The sequence below is a fragment of the Pygocentrus nattereri genome, chromosome 30 (genome assembly GCF_015220715.1).
Source record: "Pygocentrus nattereri isolate fPygNat1 chromosome 30, fPygNat1.pri, whole genome shotgun sequence".
NCBI lineage: Eukaryota > Metazoa > Chordata > Actinopteri > Characiformes > Serrasalmidae > Pygocentrus > Pygocentrus nattereri.
In genome coordinates, this window is record NC_051240.1 from 4,590,114 (window position 1) to 4,612,485 (window position 22,372).

At 39.0% G+C, this 22,372-nt stretch overlaps 1 protein-coding gene across 1 annotated transcript in view; it reads left to right on the plus strand.

Moving 5' to 3' along the window:
- The first annotated feature begins 244 nt into the window (after positions 1 to 244).
- Positions 245 to 22,372, plus strand: part of LOC108424829 — a 51,986-nt gene continuing 29,858 nt past the window's right edge. Inside the window, exons 1-4 of the mRNA XM_017693089.2 lie at positions 245 to 485; positions 532 to 792; positions 978 to 1,205; positions 2,854 to 2,985. Coding sequence (XP_017548578.2) covers positions 245 to 485; positions 532 to 792; positions 978 to 1,205; positions 2,854 to 2,985 — 862 coding nt within the window. The remainder of the gene's footprint in view (positions 486 to 531; positions 793 to 977; positions 1,206 to 2,853; positions 2,986 to 22,372) is intronic.

Consider the following 22,372-nt stretch of genomic DNA (forward strand, 5'->3'; position numbering starts at 1 on the left):
AGTTACAGTTAACTAAATATACATTACCTGAATAAATAGTACTGACTTTGCATTAATCTGTCTACATATTTGGTAAGACACACAAAATGTATTTTATGAGATATCAAATCATAACTGCATTTTCACAGAGTATCAATACTGGCAACAACACTTGCTCTTGTCGTATTAAAAGTTCATTTGCTAATATTTAAAATGAAGATATCAGAACACAAATTAATTTTTTTTCATTGAGTATGTGTGAGAGATGCAGCAGCGGATTGATGCGGTGGCCCCCATTGTCCACGAACATATGGAGGAGGCTGAGGAGGCTCAGCAGGCCCAACAGCAAGCCTACAACTGGCCTGCCCAACCCCGGGAATTCCAACTGAGAGATCATGTCCTGGTTTTGGTCCCCACAACCACCTGTAAGTTCCTGGCCACCTGGCAGGGTCCCTACACCATTAGAGAGAAAGTGGGGCCCGTCAACTACCGTCTCGACCAACCCAGTAGGAGGAAGTCCCAACAGGTCTACTACATCAACCTGCTCAAAAGATGGGTTGAGCCGGCCCCCAGGCTATCGGGTTCTCCCGTTCGGCCTGCATGGGGCCCCGGCCACCTTCCAGCGTCTCATGGATGTGGTCCTAAGGCCGCTCCAGGCCTTTGCGGTGGCCTTTGCAGTGGCCTACCTGGATGATGTCATCGTCCACTCGGAAACGTGGTCTGAGCATTCTGAGACATCTGAGGAGGGTATTGAGTCTCACGGAGACTCACGGCCAACCCCAAGAAGTGCCACCTTGGGCTCACAGAGGCCCAGTACCTGGGATACCGTATAGGGAGAGGGCTCTTACGGCCCCAGGGAAAAAGGTGAAGGCCATACTTAACTGCTCAAGGCCCAACACCAAAAAACAGGTACGTGCCTTTTTGGGGTTGGCTGGATACTATCGGCGGTTTGTCCATAACTTCTCCTCCATAGCCTCCCCCCTGTCTGACCTCACTAGGAAAGGCCATCATGCGGAGCCCAGATTTCGACAGGGCATTCCGGGTCCAGACAGACGCATCCAAGCAGGGTCTCGGGGCGGTCCTTGTGCAGGATTTTGATGGAGAGGAGCACCCCGTCTTGTTCATCAGCTGCAAGCTCACTCCTGCTGAACAACGCTACGTCACCCTGGAGTGGGAAGTCCTGGCCATCAAATGGGCCAACAAGGAGCTACGTTTTTACCTGACAGGTAGGCCTTATATCCTGATCATGGACTATGGGACTATGGGTGGGATACTTAGAGGGAGACAGTAAGGTGGGAGGTTCATAAGCTGATCAGGAGGGTGGCAGACTCAAAGGGTGGGAAAATTAAAAGGTTGCCAGAAGGGTGGGAGACTTGCAGGCAGACTCAAAGGGTCGAAGACTCATAGGCTGACCAGGAGGGTGGGCAAGTCGAAGGGTGAGAAACCCAGAGGATGACTGACAGGGTGGGAGACTGGGGGTTTTCAAACAGGTGAACCTCTCTGAAAATGGTACTTCTAAATGCAAATGGAATTGTCTTCTTTGCTACACTGTAAATAAAGAAAGGTCAGGTCAACTTAAAATGATTTAGTAACTGATTAGATGGCTTTTCTTGAGTTGAGTCAACTTGAGGACACCAGAGTTCACACAACTCAAAGGTCTAAGTTGAGTCAAAAATTCTCCAAGCTACTGTTTCTAGATCTACATCTCAGTTAGATAAACTAAACTGAATGTGACTTTTTTACACAGTTTCCCCACTAGCTGGCACTCCTATCACACAGTCTGATCTGGCATATTCTCCTCTTGGGTTTGCGCATAATGGACTGCTGTGGTATTGTTGGGATTCAAACTCACAACCTCCTGATGTTGGGATGAATTATTACACAGCTGCAAGTCAAAACAACAAATATTTTCTCCAGCGTGTTAAACATTTGTAGACACAAAATCTGAGTGGCTTCATGTGTTCATGAGTGGTGCAGTGGACTGAGCAGTCAACCCAACAGGAGGTTGTGAGTTTGAGCCACGGCGATGCCATAACCATCCATGAGTGTGTACTCAATGTCTTGCAAGATGGTGTGATGGAGAGAGCCTTGGCTGGTGAATAAGTTGAGCATAAAAAAAAGTTCATTTTTTTACATAACTGAGATGCAGTACTAAAAGCATTAAGAGAATTTTTGACTAAACTAAGAAATCTGAGTTGTGTGTCCTCAAGTTGAGTTAACTCAAGAAAAGCCATGTAATCAGTTACTATATCATTCTGAATTGAGCTGACCTAATTTTTTACAGTGTAGTCAATTTTCCCAGCATGCCACTTCAACAGAAGCTCTGTGCCCACGTTGTTGCCTTTGACCATCCCTATTAGAGACATGAATTCTGGCTGACCAGCAACAGAAGGGCTTAAGTTCAAACTATACTCTAAAAAATTAAACATAAATGTGTAGCATAATGGAGCATAAACAAAAACAAAGGCGTCAGGGAAGCACGAGGATTACACATAACCAAGACAAGACTAGAAACAGCTGGGAATGAGAGCTAACAATTTATAGACAGGTGGAAAAAACTAATGAAATGGCAGCACGAGAGAGTAGAGGAAAACCATATGACTTAATTTGCATATGTTTGCATATTCCTGATACCCAGGAATCCTTAGACACATTAATAATTATGAGCTCATTATTAAAATGACAAGGTTACTTAAAATGTCTTTGCTATTATTACATTTCTGATCATTCTGATGAGTGTCTCAGTAAGTCATTACTATGTCATTGTTTTTATTTTTAATTCAGCTTGTTTCTCCACATGTGAAGACATTCCAAAAAAAAACATGAGAAAAGTATTATGTTTAGAATAATTTAATGTTTTTCTTCCTGTAACAGTGTCAGGTGGAACCAGACACTCACAGCAGAGGCTTGGGTTAAGATCTTCCATGCCAAAGGGGTTGTCCAAAATCACAGTCAATAAACCAAAGCAGGAAGTCAAAAACCACAAAACCAACACAGAACTACACGGTACAGAGAGAATCAAAGTCAGAAACAGAAAATGGGTCATATAGAGGAAATCAGTCAGGAACACAGGAGAAATGCTCGGTTTGCACATAGTGTGACAATACTTCGCAAGAAATCTAAGATAAAGCCCAGGCTTGTATACTAAAATAACAACCAGGTGAAACAAGGAACAGGTGTGAATGATCAGTACTCTGAAGGTGAGTGATGATAGGTGGGTTGGTTAGAGTCCTAAGTCACATGACAGAATGAGTCACATGAGGCTGTAGTATCAGCTGGGCCAGAGGAAGATCTAAGACTGCCTTGAATGATCAGAAGTCTGGAGAAGCTGAGCAATGATAGGTGGATTGGTTAGAGTCCTGAGTCACATGACGGAGTGAGGAGTTCTGGGAAATAGTGTAGTCTCAGCCTGGCTGGAGGATAAACAAACAGCTTTGCATGAAATGTGGCTCACCAAAAGTGATTGATTTGAAAGGCTTGTATACAAACCCTTAGGTAATTACTACATATGATCCCACACCTGTTACTGTTTGGAGAGAGCAAAGGCACATGCTGTTTTGAGATGCTATAGTTCCTTTTCTTCATGAATAACTTTCGCTTTGCATGATTTTGCCTGCTTTGTATATTTGCACTTAATCTGCATGTATATATTTTCCTTCTGTAGCTCAGTCTTTTACAGAAGAGAATGATGAATTCAACTGTGGCTTTAACTACATTTAGATTTTTGGATCATTTCTTTATAACCCTTATAAAATGTATTAATGGTCTTTTCTCTGAACGTTTAAACCCCTCAAGTATCTTATTGCTTGTTCAGTTTAAGTCTGGATGTATGCACTTGGGGTGGCATTAGCACATATATATTAAGATTTCCTTAGTTTTGGCAGTCGTGTTCCTCAGCATTCTGTTGTGTTTCAATTCTGAAAAGCTGAGGCATCCAGGAATGGAAAATATGGAGCTTGGGCAGAGTGAGATGGATGTTAAAAAGAAGACATTTTTTCCACAGAGAAATCCTGAAAACAGTGGCTTATCCAGTCTCCAGTGTTGACCCTCTAAAGTCTGTAAATTTACTATAGACTTGAAACTGGTTGACCGATTTAGCCACGAGTGAGAAAACATTTAGTTGCTTAGAAGATTCTTGTTCTCAACATTATAATCATGACAAACAGCAAGTCTTCTCAGGAAGACTAACATAGGTTTAGTGGATCTGTAAAAGCTCCTGCAAGATTAACTGTGCTGATTAACTGATTAAACGTGCTAGCCTGCCATAAAGGATACCATTGTTATCAAATCATCAGCCATGTCAAATTGTTTTACATTACAAAATAAAAAGGGAGATAAAAATGCAAAAAAGGCAGGTAAAATCATATTAAATCTACTGAAAACATCTAATATTTGAGATTCAAATCTTGTCAGATATTTTAACTTTTTACTAGACCTTTTATTTGCTTTTTAGAAGTAGTTTTAGTCTGTGAAATTCTGACTATATTTGCAGATAAATTTGCTTGTTTTAAACTGACTAAATGACATTTTCACTACACAGGCAAATATTGTTATCAGATTCATAGTATAACTTTCACACAAAGTAAAGAGCGGCTTAAGTGTAGATACAATGATTAAAAAATTGCAAAATGGAGAAGCGCCGTTGGTCCCAATGTTTAAAGGGTTCTTCAGATTGATGGAGAATGTGTTGTAGATGGTTCTGTATAGAATAATTTTGAAAACAGTTCTACATAGCACCAAAAAGGGTTCTGGTGTTGTAACAATTTTTCGGAGCTATTTAGAAACATTTCCTTGAAGAACCATCTTTTGTCAGGCTCCTGCCGGCCTCCTGTACATTTGGTCAATGAAATAAAAGAAATATAATTGGACTTACAAATCTGTCAGATTTGCATGAAATGTGAGTGAATACATGGTGATTGATTTGATAGGCTGGATAAAAGCCTTGAGGTAATTATCACGTATAAATACCTGACACTGTGCAGAGAGCTCAAAGCTAAATGAGGAGGAGCACAGTAGACTGGGGTCGGGTTACTAATTCAGTTAGCCTGTATTTGGAATGGAGGTTTTCATTATCTTCAGTCACATATTTCTGCATTTAATGTTTTTAATGCATGCAATTTAAATGCACGCATTGTTGCTGTCATTACAAATGACTGTATCTTCAAAACAGTTCACTTTCATTCTTGGCTTTTTAACTTTTCAATTTAGTGCAACATCTGCTCTCATGTAAATGCAACAAATCTCTCTTGTATGCTTTTGTCAATATGTTAATAGATATAAATATATTCTTATCCAGTCATAATTTCTGTCTCTATATAGAAAACAATATATTCCAAATGTATTTATCAAATCTATTTTGCAATGTCTAAACATGTATGTTAAATATATTTTTAAATACATTTAAAATGTATTGATCAAATACATTTTTGCAATGTGTGAAAGCGACCAAAAATGCATTTCTTCATATATTTTTCTAAAAATCCATTTATTTGTATATGTTATTCTGTGTGTTCAGTTGTGTGTAGTTGTAATAAAGGTTACAGATGTAACAAAATGGTTCTGAATCCTATGATCTGCACTGTACTTTACATTAACCATGTGTGTATGCAGTAAGACACTCACACACAATGTATTAAAAAATAAACAAAATATCAAATCATAACTGCATTTTCACAGTATCAGCACCTACAACACTCGCTTTTGTCATGTTAAATGTTCATTTGATCATATTTAAAATTAAGGTAGCAAACAGTAAAGTGCATTAGATAGGATTTTGGCTGTTTTCATACATTTTCAAATGGAGTAGATAAACATATTTACATACATTTATATTTATATGGCACGTTTCTATGTGTAATATTTCCACATACATTTTAGTGTTTTAGCATGGACTTCAATGTCTTTAAAATGTTATATTTCATATGGCTCTATTTTTATGTGCTATCTATCTATCTATCTATCTATCTATCTATCTATCTATCTATCTATCTATCTATCTATCTATCTATCTATCTATCTATCTATCTATCTATCTATCTATCTATCATCAGAGCAGTGATGAATCTTGTTCCTCTGCCTTTCCTGAATCCTGCTTGCACTTCTGGCAGGTTTAATGTAAAGCTTATTGTTCAATGATATTGGGCATGAATTATATCATTACTAGATGATCCTCTTCTGATTGACGTATAATCTAATAATATTCAAAACATTTATACCCAGTTGACTTTCTTGCTGTGATTAAATACAGTCATATTAATGAGCTTTGCTGAAGTGCAGAGACACTAAATTGTTTTTCCACCTGGAAAAGTTCCTGTAAATGGATAAATGGAAGATTAGACAGATAAATGAACATACAAATATATCACATTTGCATGAAATATGAGAGAAAACATGGTGATTGATTTTACTATCTGGATATAAGATCTGAGGTGATTACCACATACAACCCCACCTGATAACTGCAGCGAGAGAGCAGAGAAGAACTGCGGTGCGGTGTGTACATGTGGGATTGTGTCTTCAAACACTTCTGTAAATATGTTTTGAAATAATTCACTATTTGTTTTGAGAATCTAAACTAAATATTGAGAGTCTAACTAAATATTTTTGTGCATAATTTCTCCTACTTTACACATTTGCCCTTAATCTGCATGTTTGTATTCTTTTTCCACAGGCCAGTGTTTTACAGAAAGATGAATTCAACTTTGGCTAATTCATCTTATATTGGATACAGTGAAAAATCTTTTGTCTTAATAAATCTTGTGAAATGCATCCTCATCTTGCATTTCACGGTGGGATTTTCTCTGAACTGCTGCATTATTTTCTTCAAAGGTGGAGCCGTGGACGGATTTGCTTTTTTTGTGCTGAATAACGCTGCTGCTGAAATTCTCTTCTGCATCTCGTCACTTCTGTCTTTTGTCCTTTATGAACATATTTTTTCCACTTTGTTTAAACTATTCACGTTTCTCTTTGGGGCCAGCATGACCGCTCGTGTCCTGTTCCAGTGCTGTGTGTCTTTGGAGCGTTACCTGGCCGTGGTCCACCCTGTGACTTTCTTGAGGTTTAAACCACTCAGGTATCATGTAGCTTGTTCAGTCTCAGCCTGGATATGTGCACTAGTACTGGGTGTTAGCGCATGTACTTTACTTTCTGCTTATACACTTTTGGTAGCGGAGAACATCATTGTTTTGGCAGTCGAGTTCTTCTGTTGTGTGTCAATTCTGAAAAAGTTGAGACATCCAGGACCGAGAGATACAGAACATAACCACAGAGAGATGAGTGCCATCAAAAAGAAGGCCTTTCAGATAGTCTCCATCAACCTGCTGACAAGCTTGACTCAGAGCGCCCCAGTGGCTGTATCATGTAGCCTTGAAAACCTTCTCTCTTATTATGACTTTTCTATGGTGACAGCCATTTGTATAGCAATCAATACTTTTGTTGGGTTTATGCAGCCAGTCTTTATTCTCCACAAAGTTGGTAAATTGTCGTTCAAGTGTTCCTGAATGGACTCTTTGCTTCAGAATTTTAAAAAGCACCGCTATAATTTATCATTGTAACTCTATAACTTTGCAGAAAAAAGCTAAATCTCCAGAGCAAACATTCGCATGGTTTCCAACTTCATTTCTTGCCATTATTTTAATGTATGAAAGGTGCAGTTTGCCTTTTAAAACTGTTTCCACTTATCAATAATATTCCTGATTTTAACAATGAACCCTCTTCTTGTCAGTGTTTTTAAGTTTTACATTGCTGATTATGGCATAGAAACTGTAGTAAGAACCTGTCTTTGTGGACTGAAGTGACACATTTATGGAAAGTGAAATAAACAATTCCAAAAACAAATAGGTGTAAGTCTCTCTCTCATTTTTGTTGAATAGAAGGAATCAAGTCCAGGCAAATCAGGACAGAACACCCCCCACACTCAAACGCAGCCCCTGAGAAGTAGACCTGTACTAAGTAACAGTGAGAGCTGAGATAGACAGGGGACCAAGAGCAGGTTCCAAGACAGGAATTGGAATAGTAGTTGGGACCAAGTAGAGAGAGAGACAAGAATAGAAACAAGTTCAAGGCCTGGAACTGGGATAAGGAGCAGAGCAAGGAACTAGGAGGTTGGCTGGCAGGCTGGAAAACCTACAGCTCAACCAGGAGGTGGAGATGCTCAGAGACTGAACAGGAAGGCAGAAGACTCAGAGGCTGACCAGGAGGGTGGGAGAATTAAAGCGTTGGAGATTAATAGGCTGGCCAGAAGGATGGGAGACTTGGAAGCAGACTGGAAGGGTGGTAGTCTTAGAGGCTGGCCAGGCGGGTGGGAGACTTGGAAGCAGACTGGAAGGTGGGAGACTCAAAGACTAGAAACACCTGGGAATGAGAGCTAACCATCTATAGACAGCTGGAAAACACTAATGAGATGACAGCACTAAAGAGGTGACTTTAGAGTGCACAGGAGAGGGAAACGACTGTATATGACTTAATTTGCAAAGATTTGCATATTTCTGATTATCTGTCATTTCCATCCCTTTTCTAATGAACTCTTGACAAATTTTCAATTATTTAGACACATATTAATAATTGAGCTTATATTTAAAAGGACAATATTAATTGAAATGTCTTCGCTTTCACTATATTTCTGAACGTTCTAATAAGAGTCTCTGAAACAATGTAAAATCTTTCATATACTTTCATTTCTCTTGAATACAAACACAGTCATTTGAAAATATTCTTTATTGTTTTTAATGAGCTTGTTTCTCAAAATGGAGAGATGCTACCTTGTTTCCAACTGAATAAACTGACTAGAGGCATAAATATGATGAGATTTACATGAAATGTGATTCACTGCATGATTATATAACTGCAAGTTTTTTTATATAAAATCATTGATGTATGGTTAAAATGATGAATGTTTTTCTTCCAATTTTCCAATAAACACGGACAAAGAAGGATAATCGAAGAGATTTGCATGAAATGTGGCTCATCAAATGTGACTGATATGATTGAAAAGCTCCATATAAACCCTGAAGTCATTGTCACATGTGATCACCCACCTGTTACTGTAGGGAGAGAGCAATGGTACATGCTGTTTTGAGATGCTATACATCCTTTTCTTCATGAATTCCTTCCTTTTTATATGATCTCTTTCCATATTTGCTCTTAATCTACATGTACGTATATATAGTTTTACTGTAGTTCAGTCTTTTACAGAAGAAAATGATGAATTCAACTTTTACAAATGTAACTATATTTGGATATTTGGACAATTCCATTATAACCTTTATACAATCCATCCTGGCTGTCCAGTTCTCATTGTTTTTTTTCTCTGAACTGCTACATAATTTTCCTCCTTCTCTTCAAAGTCAGAGGAATGGCTGTATCTGTCGTTTTTGTGCTGATTACTGCTGCTACTGCAATCCTCTACTCCATCTGATCCCTTCTGCAAGGTGTGTTAATGGAAAATTTCACTTATTTTGTTTTGAAACTGCTTCTCTTTGGGATCAGCATGTCTGCTCGTCTCCTGTTCTAGTGCTGTGTGTGTTTGGAGCGTTACCTGGCCGTGGTCCACCCTATGACTTTCTAGAGGTTTAAACCCCTTACGTATCGGATTGCTTGTTCAGTTTCATTCTGGATTTGTGCACTCAGGCTGGGCATTAGCACATATACATTAAGATTTTCTCATCCAGTTTTGGCAGTCGTGCCTCAGCATTTTGGCGGTTACATTTACATTTACGGCATTTGGCTGACGCTCTTATCCAGAGTGACTTACAATTTGATCATTTTATACAGGTAGGCGAAGGTGCTGTTAGGAGTCTTGCCCAAGGACTCTTATTGGTATAGTGTAGGGTGTTTACCCAGGTGGGGGATTGAACCCCAGTCTACAGTGTAGAAGGCAGAGGTGTTAACCACTACACTACACCAACCTTCTGTTAACTTCTGTTGTGCTTCAGTTCTGAAAAAGCTGAGCCATCCAGGCCCAGGAAATATGGAGGTTGGGCAGAGCGTGATGAATGTCAAAAAGAAGACATTTCAGATAGTCTGCATCCACTTGCTAACATTTTTGCTTCAAAACCTCCCAACTGGTCTTTCATTTCTTGATGTTCTGTCTAAACGTGACACCTATATGGCAGTGAACATTTGTTTAGCAGTTAATGTTGTTTAGGGTTTGTACAACCAGTCTTGAGTCTCCACAAAGCTGGTAAATGTATGTAATGTATGTAAATGAATGTACTTTTTGCTACTGAGTTGGCTATACTCACTCGACTATAAATGACTATCATATCTATAGTAAATAAAATCTTTAGAGTTAATTAAAGAAATTCTCCTTCTCTTAAGATAATTTAAGTTAGATTAACTTGAATTCACTACCAATGTTTCCTGCGCAGCTTATGGCATTGCTTTAATTACTTTTCTTGTTATTAAATGGGTGTTTTCTTAAGTTTCAGGTAAAAGTCTAATGTTTGTTTCCTCTACTCAACGACACTCCTTACTTTCACAATGAACTATTTTAAAATATGCTGAATCTTATGATACATTTCTTTCTCTGTAAAAAGTTGTTTTGTATGAGTGTAGAGTGGAGCATAATTAGCCCTGTTTAATTGGATTTAATGGAATGCAGAGTTATTATTGTTTTTGTTGTTGTTATTATTATTGTTGTTGTTGTTATTATTACTATTACAGTATTTTTAGACACAGCATTTAATGTTCTATTCTGTTTATTCCAGCCTATTAAATCTCAGACAAAACTTAATATTGTGATGTATATTGTGTATCGTGAAAATGTCTTGAAGTATTCTGATATAATATTTTTGCAATATCCCCCACCATTAATTTCACATGAACCAACAACAGCTGCAGACTTACTTTCAACACTTCTAAGAAGGGATGAACACCATTTTAATATTTTTACATATATTTATTTTATTTTAATATATTTAATAATACTGAAGACTGTTCATATGTATGGTTACTGAAATGTGATTGATCAAAAACATTTGACAACCACTTGTAGGCTCAAATAATGACATAACTACAGTACACAGTGGCTAGATACAAACTGGAATACCACTCATAATGGTAAAAGGGGGGGTCCCCTAGTGGCTCAGGCCTTTAAAGGGGCTCAGAATCAAATCCTAAATAAGAATCGGGCTATCGTGTACAAAACACAACCCACCATCCAATCGTTGTCATAGGGTGGTGAATTGAACAATACTACGCTGTTTCCAGGCATCAAACACAATTTCTTAGCCTGAGTGATTGGAATGTTAGGATGTCTTCATTACCAATCTCCAAAGTGAGGACCTCTCTGTTCTTGTTCTACTTGCAGCCACCTTCTCTTAGACACCACCTGAAGCAGTCGCTACAATGAAATAATCGTTACAGTCAGACTATTGAAGGCCTCAATTAATTGACAAAATGCTTTCCAGGAGTGACTAAAGAAATGGGGTCCACGGTCAGAAATGACATCTGAAGGAAAACCATGAACTCTCATCATGTGTTGTAATAACAATATGGTGGTTTCTCTAGCCGAGGCCAGCTTTGCCAGAGTGATGAACTTTTAGGCCTTGGAGAAGTGGTCTACCATGACCATGATCACCACGTTGTCCTGGGAGGCTGGCAACCTGGTGATAAAGTCTGTGGAAATCCTTGGAAGGTCTATGGAAATTCTTTGTTCGGGGCACACACTTGGCAAGCTGCTACATAACCGCATACATCCCTCTTCGTGTTAGGCTATCAAAAGCATCTTTTTAGTAACTCCAGAGGAGGAATAGCCCCATTGAAGAACCTGGGCTCTAATTGAAGAAGTGGACATACCCATGTCTAGTTTAGCCTGAAGGCCATCCTGGATGGCGGTTTCCAGCCCCCAGCATACTGGGGCAACGATTCAGGCCTCCAGAATGGACAGGGGTTGACAGATATCATAGGCCACTGTCTGGAAAGTGTATTGATGTTCTCTGAAAACAGTTGGTAAAAAAGAACAAAATGGAACCAACTGAAAACAATGGCCACCTGGCCTGATGGGGGTACAAGTTCTTGTGGTCCAGATAAGGAAGTGGTGTCTGGCACCCTCCAGCCAGTGGAGTAAATGAAGCCCAGAGTTGGTGCCTCCTTGATCTAGTTTAGTCATGGCTGTTTTCTCAGGCCCCAAAATGGAAAACAGGCTTCCCTGAGGTCATGCCAGGGAGGGGATCAAGTCCACAGTCATATGACCTGTGTGGAGGCATTACTGGGCTTTGTCTTTACTAAATACCTTTACTGGGTCATGGTAATCACCTTGGTCAGGTCAGAGCAGGTAGAGAAAACCTTAGACGGGTTGGGATTGATGCGGGAACCTCGAAGCAAGAGCCCTTACACTGGGGTCGCCAGTCAGCCACAGATCATGTTAGCCAATCGACTATGTCATTGCAGCCAGAGGAACGCTAAGACTAGCTGCAACTCTGGCACCTGAATAAGCAACTAGTTTATGGTGCTGTCCTACCCGAAGACTGACTGGGCGGGTCTGTTGGGAAACCACCCAGCACCCAAGGGATGACTGTCAATAGCATATGCAGAAATTGGTTCCTCCAAGTTAACCAGGGGCAGATTAAGGGTCTTGGCTGAGGAGGTGTCAGTAAAATTATTGGCTTCCCCCTAAATCAACAAAAGGTTGAAGATGCCTCTCGGGTTCCTGTCCCCATGAGAAGGTTACTGTGAGAAACAGTCTGGATGTGCTTTGGGATGAATTTAGGACACAGATTTCCCTGTCTGCAACAGACCTTGGCTTTTTGATCATTAGATAGTAGTGCATGGAAGTGTCTCTTCGCTTCCATCTTTAGACCTTCCTCTTCCTAAGCCTCAATTTAGGCAGTAAGCTCCTGATTGAAATTTTAAGAAATATACTCTCACCTGGGATCATGAGGGCATATGTCCGTCCAACTTTTGTTGTGCATTCAACATTTGATCTTTATTTTTCTTCCATCTCCAGCAGAGCCACTTCATACTGTATGAGTTTGTTCCTGGAAATGTGGTGATAATGTAGTGTTTTGCAATACCAGTACTAAGTTTGGAATTTAAATATTCTTTTTCCAATGAAAGAAGAGATGGATAAATGAGCTTACAAATATGTCAAATTTGCATGAAATGCAAGTTACTATTTAGTGACTGATTTGACTCTGAGGTAACTGCCATATATAAACACATACATGATACTGTGCCGAGAGAGCAGAGGTACATGGAGCAACAAAGAAGTGTGTTTTTTCCAATGCAGTTAGCCATCATTTGAACTGGATTTTTAAGCTGTCTTTTCCCATTTTCTCTGTATGTCATATGGTTGTGTAGGCTTGTTTCCTCCAACTATAATATGAAGTTTTGAAGTGCATTGCTGTTCGTTTTGATATATTTTGCATTGAATCTTGATGTCTGTTCTTTTTTTCACAGGTCATTTTCTACGGAAAAAGGAAGATGAATTCAACCTTCACAAATGCAACACTTCTTGAAAACAGTGAAAAACAATTTGTCTTGTTAACCCTTGTAAAATTCAACTTCACCCTGCAATTCTCTCTGGGCTTTTCTTTGAACTGCTGCATAATTTTACTTCTTCTCTCCAAAGGTGGAGGAAGCCATGTTTCTGTGGTTTTTGCATTGGATAATGCTCTGGCTGAAATTCTCCTCTCTATCTTGTCACTGTTGTATTTTGTCTTTTTTGAAAATCGCCCTTCCTTTCTTGATACCCTGCTACTGTTTATATTTGGGACTAGCATGACCGCTCGTCTCCTGTTCCAGTGCTGTGTGTGTTTGGAGCGTTACCTGGCCGTGGTCCACCCTGTGACTTTCTTGAGGTTTAAACCACTCAGGTATCGGGTAGCTTGTTCAGTCTCAGCCTGGATATGTGCACTAATATTAGGCACTATTGCATGTTCACTACATTCTACGTATACGGTTTTGGTTATTGTGAACATCCTTATTTTGGTGGTTGAGTTATTTTGCTGTGTTTCAATTCTGAAAAACTTAAGGCATCCAGGACTGAGGGATGCGGAGCATGAGATGAATGCTGTCAAAAAGAATGCATTTCAAATAGTCTCCATCAACCTGCTCACATGTTTGACTCAAAACATCCCAGTAGCTATCTCATATAGCCTTGAACACATTCTTTCCTCTCATGACTTCAAAATGGGAGCAATCATTTGTACAAACATCAGCACTTTTGTAGGGTTTGTCCAACCAATCTTTGTTCTCCACAAAACAGGTAAACTGCCATTCATAAAGTGCTCTTGAACGGAGTTGGATAAAGTACCTCTGTAACATATTTTTACAACTCTCTGTGTCTGCAGAAAAGCATGGTCTCCAGATTTAACTTCTGCAGCTTCAGTTGTTGCTAGTTATTTTATGTACTGTGCTCAGTTGTGACTTCTGTTGCAAATAATGTGTCCTTCATGAACAACTTCAGTTGTTTTTCTATAGTTCTGTTTCTTCAACTCAATAAAATTCCTGATTTTTTTCAGTTTTTCTTTGCTAACTATGACTAAAACAAGAAGCCTTTTGGGTATAGTAGCCCAAATGATGACCAAAGGAAACCAATCATTATTGAGAGTATGTATAGATAAGTACATTTAATGATCTTCTTTGGAGAACCACAAAAAATAATTATGCTCAAGTTGTGTCAGAAATATGTTTTTTATAAAGAAGCAGAAGTAAACACTGTTAAACTTTTGTATTTCAGGTCTTCAGTAGCCACAGACATGAGCACTGCCAACTTACAAAGACAATCATGCTATATAAAACATATCTGTATAAAAATATTATTCATAATCAACTTCCATGCTTCACTTTGTTACAGCAATGCAAAATAAACAGACTCTTTATAATGACAGAAAAATAAAAGTAAACTATGAATATTACTTACATATTGTATATGTAACCAATGTGTCTATCTTGTATCTGACCAAAACCACTTGAACACAAATCATGTCTTATTTACAACCTCCAAAGCTATAAGTAGAAACTTCCAAGGAAGACTTACAGGCAGCTATGATTCACAGATATTGTATCCAATACTATTATTACTAGGCATAAATGTGCCTGACATTATCACTTACATTTTTGGCATTTGCCAGATGCTCTTATCCAGAGCTAATTACAATTTAATAATTTAACATGGATAAGCGAAGGTAGTGTGAAGGTAGAGTATTGCCCATGGACTCTTATTGGTACAGTGTAGGGTGCTTGCCCAGGTGGGGGATCGAATCCTAGTCTATAGTGTAGCGTGTGTTACCCACTACACTATACTAACCACAATACTGCAACTGTAAGTTATGCATTTAAATTGCAATGATTGCAGGGTGTCTCATATAAATGATGAATTAGAAATAAATACAAAAGTTCCTCAAAATTATATAAAATGTAATAATAATCACAAATGTTTCTTATTACTTATATATATTAAGCAATAATTAGGTTTATCATTGAAATAAGATTGCTTGTTAAAATGGAACAGACAATAGTGACAATAGTACAAAGACAATAAATCCAATCTAATTGAGAAATTTTATAGTTTTGTAAGAAAAATATGCCCATATTGAATTTAATGTCAGCAACACATAAAAAAAAGTGAAGAATTAATTAAATTCTGACAACTTTCACTAAATTCTGCTACTCATATTGGAGAAATGAAAGAATGAATGAATTTTGGAGAATCTTATTAATGGATATTACCTTCTTTTGTATCTTAAGAAATGTTGTTTATGAGTGATTTTTATTTGAACTGGCAGATTCATTATAGACAGCTCTGTTGATTTAACCCTGACACAGTTAATACTTAAGCCTTTATGTCTGCACAGAGGACATTCTGGTAAATTTACTTTTATTAACACAATGCCACTAAGAGACCTCAAAAAATATACCCTCACTGGCCTATTGTCACAAAATACAAGTGATCACTGTCTGATTGTTTGGGTTACAAAAACATCTGTCCCCCATAGTACTAACAAGAGGAATTTTATACATTTAAGTGTATCTAACTTTTCTGAACCATGATTCATGGTCCTTAACTAGGTCTAGAATATTTAATAGAGATGTTAACATAATAAAAGTCTAATGCTTTGTTTACTTCAAACATAAGAGTACATCTGTTAAAGAGGAGTGCTGCCTGGGCAAAGGCTAGAAGGTCAGTAGATGTTGCTTGATTTTAGAAAAGCTAAAGTCAGGTGATTTTAAGCCACCGTATGATTTTAAGTACAATTTTAATCCCAATTCAGCCATTTCAACTAATTTTCACAGTCACAAGTAAATTTTCAGGTCAAAATCTAAATCAGAAGGTATTTTCATTGATCTGGTAGCATGATTAAGGGAAATGAGTCAGTCTGCTCAGATGCTTTTTTCACAGGCTTGACTCTAAACATTCAAACGTCCTGTTGTGTGAGATCACCAGAAATGCACACAACACATGATACAAGCAATAATTATTTGTTTTATTTTCATTGGGAGCTTTATTTATCAAGTCTTGTCAATATTGGTTAGTTTAGTTTTCTTAAACTTAACTTTAACTTTTAACTACTTATCTTACTCGGCTACACTGTAAATGAGGGGCACCCTCAATGCGCTTCTGATTTGAAATAAAGTTTAATTGATTGATTGACTTAAATCTTCTTCTTCTTTCGGCTGCTCCCTTTAGGGGTCGCCACAGTGGATCATCTGCCTCCATCTTGCCCTATCCACTCTCTCCTCTTCTTTCACACCAACCATCTCCATGTCCACCTTCACTACATCCATAAACCTTCTCTGAGATCTACCTCTTCTCCTTCTACCTGGCAGCTCCATGATTGATTGACTTAAATACCATGATGAAATTGTCCTGCAACTTCCTGATAAAGGTGTTTAAAGGAACATTGAGTTCTTTCTAAATACACTGTTTTTAAATTGTGTTCTTTCGTAAAAGGGAATCAGTTTGTAAAGTCATCTCAGCATCTCATCTTTATGACAGTGTAAATGATGATAATGGCTTTATTTTAGACCACACAGGTGATTTGCACGATTCCATTGATGGCAAAATGGCAGACAGAGTGGATACATTGAAGGTTGTATAACTAGATGCTACTGATGTTTTGAATGTTTTGGTTAATATGAATACAAACCAGTTCTGTGTTGCGGATAAATTTGATACATTTTTCTTACAGCTGTCTGTGCATTTGATATTTGAAGCTATTATTGAAATATTCAATCTTACTATAAAGACTGATATCATCCCTAAAGCTTGGAAAGCAGCCTGTATCACACCTCTTCATAGAAGCAGGTGAAAACTGGCTTTAGACCAGTTCATAGTTCTACTCCTGCTACAAGTCTATATGTAAACAGTATTTCAATTCTGAAAGAATTTCTACAGCTACACACATCCTTTGCAAAATGATTAAACTGTAAGTCTCTTCCTATTACAGTGTACGTGAGTTGCCATAAATGTAAGTGCCCCTAACAGGAACAGTGGTAGGGACTAGCACAAGTGCAGAGACAAGAATAGAAATATGTTCAGGGGCTAGAACCAGGTCAGGGACCGAGAGAATGACAAGGAGAAGAGGTGGTGACAAAGACAAGAAATAGACTAGAAACTGAGAAAGGTGCAGGGACAAACTGAGAGTGGGGAACTGGAAGCCTGGCTGGCAGGGTGGAAAACTTCAGTAGGAAGTAGGGTCAGTAGGAAGAGCAGGATACCCAGATGCCGAGCAAGGGGACACAAGATTTGTTGTTCAAATGTAAGGGTAAGGGCCGGAATCGCAGAGATTGAATATTAGGTTGGGAGACTCAGAGGCTGGCCAGTAGTGCAATGGGATTGGGGGCGAGGGGTGTGGAAGACTCTGAGATTGACTGAGAAGAGACCCTTATTAGTCCCACAACGGGGACATTTCACCTCTGCATTTAACCCATCCATAAAGTGAAACACCACATACACTCTAGTGAGCACACACGCACTAGGGGGCAGTGAGCACACTTGCCCAGAGCGGTGGGCAGCCCAATCCGCAGCGCCCGGGGAGCAGTTGGGTATTAGGTATCTTGCTCAAGGACACCTCAGTCATGTGCTGTCAGCTATGGGGATCAAACCAGCGACCTTCCAGGCACTAGGCTGGTTCCCTAACTGCCAGCCCATGACTGCCCCATGACTGAAGGTGGGAGACTCTGAAAATGACCAGGAGGGTGGAGGACTCAGAGGAGGCTCAGAGGCCAACCTAAAGGCGGGGAGACACATCTCTGATGTGAAGTCACAGAACCTACCTGACATGTTTATAGTGCTGCCTTTTTACCATAGCACAGGAGCTTTGCCTGCTGTTTTGCTACTTTTCCTCTACAGGTAGGTCGAACCTAAGTTAGGGATTTCTGGGATTTCATGCCAAATCTAAAGCTCTTTTGACGAGGCTTTCAGGCTATCCCTGTAGTGCTTTTTGGGGCCACCTTGTGCTCATTTTGATTTGTTTTGGCAGTCTCATGAAGGACATTCTAATTACATGTCCAGTACATGTGAGCTGTGCTATTGCCAGCAAGGTGGAGATACTGGGAAGTATTCCCAGAACATTATTTCTGTGTCAGGGATTATGTCCTGCCACTTGATCCTCAGCGGTTTCCTCAGACAGCTCAGATGAAAACGGTCCATGTTTCGCATAGGCTTCATGTAGGCATCCAAAGGCTGCACTGGCCTTGGTAATATTGATATTAATTTGATTATCTAGGTGCATAACATGAGACTGATTACTTCCAAAGTAAGTAATCCTGTCACATGTTTTTGACAAAAGTTGTTGGTCATTCTCAAAGATGGGGGATTCAGTGTAGGACTTCCCAGGAGCATTTTGATCCAGGACTTTAACCTTGTTTGTGCTGATTATTATGCCAGAGTTTTTGCCAGCTGAGGCCAAGTGGTCCATACTAGCCTGTAATTATTCATTTGAGCCATTAGCCAAATCACAGTCATCAGTAAACATTCCATGATCTTCCATAGACCATTCCAGCTGACTGTGTCAAATATTTTGTTAGATCAATGAATGCCATATATAGATCAACATTTTGTTCACATCATTTCTCCTGCTGTGCAGGGAATCATTGGTTCTGTAGTTATTTCTGAACCCCACTGACTCTCAGGTCTAAAACTGTAAAACTGAACAGTGCAGTAGGATTCTTGCCAAGATTTTCCAACTAATTGATAATAGGTTGTGGTTGTTGTGTGCCTGCCAATTGTCTTTCCTCTAGTAGAGGCTTTCTCAAACCCTGGCACCAGACCCTGGAGCTTTGCCTGGTGAGAGGAGGCTTATGGCTTTTTTCAATGGGAGGTGGAGCAGCAAAGAACTGATTTATCTCCACTTGAGTGCAACATAAAAGCTCTTGGTGTTGATGCTATCAGTGCAGGACTGAATCTCCTCAGCGTTTGCATGCAGCTAGGTATCTTGCATGAATCTGAAACAAAAAAAATGCAAATGTTGCAGAAGGCAGTTTTCTTTAGGTATGTGCTGCTGTCATTCAGATATGCCTTATGTAGGCAATATTTTTTCAATGTTTTTTCCTTGTTTTACATTTTACTTGAATTTAAAAAAGCACATCTGAGTTCTGAAATTGGGGGATTGGGAGATTGGGGTAGTCTCAGATGTGCTTGGGGAGAGGATTCCAGTGGGTGGGGGTCACCCCAGGGTTGATATTTAGTCCTTAGTGATGGAGACAGGAGGTTAGCATCAGTGGAGCAGGGAAGGAGAGTGGCGATGGAGCAGATCATTGAGACATCTGGTTGTGGAGAGCTTTATAAGTAAGTAGGAAACTTTAAGTTTGATTCATTGTGGGAAAGGGATCCAGTGGAGTTTCTAGAGGACAGGAGTGATCATGATAGCGAGAGTGAATGAGCAGGCATGTAGCAGTTCTGGATGCACTGGAGTTTCTTTTGGATTTTGGATGAAGGATTGCTGTAATAATAGCTGAGTCTGCATGAAGGCATAGATTAGTTTCAGCAGGAGAGAAGGACAGTGATAGGTGGAGAGAAGGTATGTTCTTTAAGGTAAAAAAGGCAGTTCTGGTAACTTGATTGACAATGTTCAAAGGATGGGTTGCTGTTAAAAGTGACTCCAAATTTACAGATATATAAGGAGGTAAAGTTATAAATGGCGAGGAAGAAAGATAAGTTGTCAGAGTGAAGCAAATTGTAGTGGTGATCAATTTAGATCGATGTAGAGCTAGATGTCTTCAGTGTGGCAGCGGAAGTGGGGACTCTGACAATATATGATATCTGCAAGGGGAAGCACGTGGACGATGAAGAGAAGGGGACCAAGCACTGAACCCAGGGGGCACCTTGGGACAGAGGAGCAGTGCAGGAGGCTCAGCTTTTGATGCTGATGAACTGTTGCATAGTAGTGAGGAATTATGTGTGCCAGGAGAGGACAGTACCAGGGATGTTGAGGGAGATTCAAGGCACAAGAGATGAATGGAGTGGTTAATCATGTCAAAAGCTGCAGTGAGATCCAAAAGGATGAGAATGCTGAGGTGGCCTGAGTCAGAGGAGAGGAGGAAGTCATTGGTGACTTTGAATAACTGGTAACTGTGCTATATTGTAAACGAAATTCAGATTGTTGTGACAACATGTTTTACATTTGCTAGAAAGGGGAGGTTGGAGATGGGCTGAAAATTGTTCATGATGTGAGAGTTTAGACCAGGTTTTTGGAAAATGAGAGTGACAGCAGCCAGTTTGAGTGTTAGGGGGACTGGACCAGAGCTGAGAGATGAGTTGATTTCTATGGTGACTAAAGATATAGCTGGAAGACAATCCTTAGCCAGATTAGATGAGATGGGTTCAAAAACATAACTGGAGCTTCTCGTTCCTCTTTTGTAATTGGACAGCTCCACCATGTGCGTGGAAGAACTGAGACAAGGACAGAGTAGTAAATGAATGAGAAATTAGTTGGGTGGTGGATATGGTAAGTAAGGTGGTCAGGTTACTATGTCAGTTTTAGTTTGTAGGAATGAGAGGAAAGAATTGCACTTGTTAAGTGTGAATGATGAAGAAATATTAACATTTGGATTGAACAGTTTATTGTAGAGAAGACATAAGTAAGTTCATAAGTCAGTTGCTGTATGCTACACTAAACAGCAGTAGCCCATTTTTAAAGCCCATTTATCAGTCAATGTAGAAACTGACTGACAGAAACAATTTCACATTTTTAAAAAAATTACATCATGTTAAGAGTTTTCCTTTTCTATAGAAATACAAATTTTATTTGAGTTACATATTTCTTAAATAATAAGGCAGTATTGTGAGACAGTACTTTGATTTCACATTAATGATCTTATTTCTAAATGTCCCTATAAACAATGAAATAATCGATGAAAGAATAGAAGGATAAATGAGAACAAATATATCTGATATATATAAAATATGACTCATTGCATGGTATGCTTATGTTTATGTTTTCATTAGATATTAAATCATTATTTTTATATTAAGTCAACTTGTTTATAATATGCAAAGCCATAGTAATCAGCTAATTAATCAAAATTTTGATTTAGCTAATGCTTTTCCCTCTGTGTATATAGTCAGTGAAAGACTAGATGGATGAATGAACTTTAAAATATATGAAATTTGCATGAAATGCGACGCACAAAATGATGATTGATTTGACAAGCGGGATATAAATCCTGAGATAATGATCACATATGAACACATCTGATACTGCAGTGGAGACGCAATGTTATTTGTTTTCATGGTTTATCAGAGATTATTTACTTTATTAATTACTTTCCTTTATAATGATCTATCACACCTTCCCTTTTTGTTTTCTTCCTACAGGTTATTGTTTTACACCATAAAACAATGATCAATTCAACTTAAATGTAACTATTTTTGGTTTCAGCGAGTTTTCTGTCTTATTTACACCCATTCTGGCTATTCATTTCTTGTTGGGATTTTCTGCGGAAATCATCTTCTCCATATTCTCACTTCTGTATGTTGTGTTTGCAGAAAACTTCAGTTATTTCATTTTTACATTGCTGATGTTCCTCTTTGTGACCAGCACGTCCGCTTGTCTCCTGTTCCAGTGCTGTGTGTGTTTGGAGCGTTACCTGGCCGTGGTCCACCCTGTGACTTTCCTGAGGTTTAAGCCAATCAGGTACCGGGCAGTGTGTGCATTTTTGGGCTGGATTTGTGCACTAGGGCTAGGCATTAATGCATGTACTTTGCCAGTTTCACGTAATAAATTTTTGTTAACTGTGAGTATCATCATTTTGGCTGTCGAGTTCTTCTGTTGTGTGTCAGTTATGAAGCAGTTAAGGCATCTAGGACCGAGGGATATGGAGCGTGAGCAGGCTGAGATGAGTGCTGTCAAAAAGAAGGCATTTCAGATAGTCTTCATCAACTTGATGACATGTTTGACTCGAAACATCCTGACAGTTGTTTTGTATATCCTTGAAGATGTTCTGTCTA